Source organism: Sinocyclocheilus anshuiensis, unplaced genomic scaffold, assembly GCF_001515605.1.
Source record: "Sinocyclocheilus anshuiensis isolate Anshui unplaced genomic scaffold, SAMN03320099.WGS_v1.1 scaffold560, whole genome shotgun sequence".
Classification (NCBI taxonomy): Eukaryota; Metazoa; Chordata; class Actinopteri; order Cypriniformes; family Cyprinidae; genus Sinocyclocheilus; species Sinocyclocheilus anshuiensis.
The window spans coordinates 651,826-655,142 of NW_015554116.1; the positions used below are offsets into that span (position 1 = coordinate 651,826).

The 3,317-nt window shown below is 37.9% G+C and overlaps 1 protein-coding gene across 4 annotated transcripts in view; it reads right to left on the bottom strand.

The window, feature by feature from the left end:
- The window catches only part of nfia (nuclear factor I/A), a 205,484-nt gene that overhangs the window by 23,884 nt on the left and 178,283 nt on the right, over window positions 1-3,317 (bottom strand). For all 4 annotated transcript variants that reach the window (XM_016462198.1, XM_016462196.1, XM_016462195.1 and 1 more), the window contains 2 exons: window positions 2,656-2,821; window positions 2,327-2,418 (listed from right to left, as the gene is read on the bottom strand). In XM_016462198.1, the coding sequence (XP_016317684.1) occupies window positions 2,327-2,418; window positions 2,656-2,821 (258 nt within the window). The remainder of the gene's footprint in view (window positions 1-2,326; window positions 2,419-2,655; window positions 2,822-3,317) is intronic.

A 3,317-nucleotide genomic window follows, 5' to 3' on the forward strand; every position in this document is an offset into this window, starting at 1 on the left:
CACACACACACACACACACACACAATCTGATCCAATCCAGTCTTAAGTGTTTCTCTATGAGCGTGGTATCGTCTCAGCTGTGTGTGTGTGTGTGTTGTTGGTGTGTTATAGCTGCGTTTACAAAGGTAACATGCTCTTATTTTGTATGTTTGTGCAATTGCAGGTGGCAGTACAGGCTGTATTTGTCATTGTAGATATGTGTGTGTGACGATTAAGGTTACAGGCGGCATTTACACGACTGCAAAATACAAACACAAGTTCATTTACATTAACAGGGTGATCCTGATGCCCATTTATGAATATATTAATAGTAGCGGTTGCGCGATATGAGTTTTAAATGTGTTATGCACAACCTGATAACTACAGACTAGTATAATATTTATTGTTTGATCACTTGATACCTACTTTATATGAAAAGGTTTCTTGAAATTTGTGTTCATGTTGTTTTAGTTTTAAAATAAATGCTAGCTGGTTTGAAATCTTATATCTAATGCAATTACACTCATACATTTTAGGTAAGGCTTAAGTGTCTAAATATCTTTTTAACATGACTAACTAACTTAAATTAATGTTTACACAACATTTACACAACATTTAACACTATTATACAGAAATTACCAGTTTTGGGAAATTACTTTGGAAATGTAATAGGTTACAGATTGCAAGTTACCCTATTTAAAATGTAATAAGTAGTGTAACTATTTCAGTTACTTTATTAAAGCAATGTAACTGATTACATTTTTGATTACTGTTCATCAGAATAGCATCGCTTTACATAAAGAACTTTACATGGCAGGAGGCATCGAGCACATCAAAAACAGACAAAGCAACATATTAATATTATTCATGTCCTAGATTTTTACAGAAAATATTCAGATTACCCCCTTTGTAATCGTTAACATTTTCATAAGTAACTGTAATTTAATCACACATTTTTTTCTCAGTAACTGTAACTGATTACGGTTACATTTATTTTGTAATTAAATTAAGTATTTTCTGTATCACAAAACATTTATGCTTGAGTAAATGTTTCGTAAATGTTCACTGAAGTTTAACAACTTATTTGTTATTGAACATCGGCTGATCCTGACCACCTCAGAACAGCCAAATATCGTACGTAACAAGTCATTTCAAACTGTATTAAAGGAATAGTTCACCCAAAAATGAAAATGCATCATCATTTACTCACCCTCATGTTGTTCCGAACCTGTATAATTTCTTTCTTATGTTAAACACAAAATAAGTTATTTTGAAGAACCAAACAGTTGTTGGTCCCCATTGACATCCATAGTAGGGAAAGAAATACTATGGAAGTCAAAAGGGACCAACAACTGTTTGATTACCAGCATTCTTCAAAATATCTTCTTTTTATGTTCAACATAACAAATAAACTCATACAGGTTTGAACGACATGAGGTGAGTAAATGATGACAAAATGTAAATTTTTGGGTGAACTATCCCTTTAAAGGCCTAATGCACAAACTGCATTAATCATTTGAAACCGAAAAACAAACGAACGTTTAAACAACATTTACTCAACACAGGACTAACGTGGGAACAAGCACGAGAAGAACTAAAAGATCTAACATTTTCTTGTGCCAGTTTCTACCTTAAAGGCCTGTTCACACCAAGAACGATAACTATAAAGATAAAGATATAGTTCTAAAAATCGTTCTCAATATTAAAGAATAGCAGAGTTCACACCACAGCTATAGCAATAAACCCACAGAGAAACTATATCGTTGGAATCACTTTCAGAATTATTTTTTCCAGCTGATGAATGATACAAACATTGACAGCCAATCAGAATCCATCCTGCTATCACGAGCTCGAGAATTTAAAGCGGCAGACGCATGTGCGATTATAATAAACAGACGATATCGTTCGCTGGTGTAGACGCTAATATCGTTATCTTTATAGTTATCGTTCTTAGTGTGAACAGGGTTTAAGTCATTACAAACTGTTTATGCTTGAGTAAATGTTGAATAAACGTTAAAGATTAACAGCTCATTTTATCAGTTATTGGCTGTTCCTGACAACCTCAAAGTGGCCAAATGTTGTAACAGCCATGTCAAATTATAAATTGCACCATATGACAACTAATCTGTAGCACGCAAGCGATTGTACATGTGTGTGAGTGGTATAAATCAAGGTTGAGGCCGAGTCTGAACATGCCAATTACACACAATAAATCAGCTATGAGCTCTCACAGCGAGCGAGGGAGTTACATGAGCTAGCATAACAGCGCTGAAAGCCTATTATGACAGACAACAAGCACTCTTGATGGACTTTCAGGGATTCGGCGGATCTGTGCATGTGTACTCACCTGAGGCTGCTGAGGGATATTTACAAAGCTGGGGTCTCTGGGGCCCACGCTGACAAAGCGCTGAGCAGGAGACGTGCTCGGTGTGGAGTAGGCTGTGGTGAATAAAACACACACACACACACAAAATGAATATCAATATTGTATCGGGAGCAGTACAGCTGTTGAGAGGAAGGCTTGATACGGACACTGCACATGTTTGATGGAAAATTCTATTCATTATGAAAAACACTGAAGATAAGCTTTCGCATGCTTGGGAAACCCGAGACACTTTACGTTCGGGATCAAGTGTTGAGTGTGTGTGACGGCAGGTGATGGGCCGTAGTACTCACTTGGCGAGGTGGGGGAGTTGCCGCCTCCCTCGGTGGAGGTGGAGGGAGGTTTGGAGTCTGTCACGGGCAGGGGCACGGGTCGCGCCATCGGGGGAGGCGGTGGAGGCGGCAACATGGGGGTGGGCAGGAACGGGTTGTGCACCTTCCCTTGACTGCTCCCGTTGGGCTGGATAGAAAGAGGACAGAAAAAACAGAAAAAAGCACCCTGAGTATCAACTTCTGGACACGTATGTCCAGCAGGCACAACAGAAGTATCGTACACGTGCGCGTCAGGAGAATGTGCTCAGCAATTTTTTGCTGCTCCTAGCCATAAAAAAATCTGCTTCTGTGCACACTTCACCGTTCATAATCTATGACCCAAACTGCTCACTGTCTCTCCTCCAGCTGTCAGGGCCACAGCAGAGTTTGGCCAGAGCTGGGTCAAACTCTCAAAAGGATTGGGATTTCTATATCACATTTTCACATTTATAGTTTTGAGAATATATATACATATATATGTATACTCACACACACACATATATAAACACATATAGTGCTGCCAAATCGATTAATCGCAATTAACTGCATCCAAAATAAAAGTTTGTGTTTACATAATATGTGTTTGTACTGTGTATTTTTATTATGTATATATAAATACACACATTTATGTATATATTTAAGAA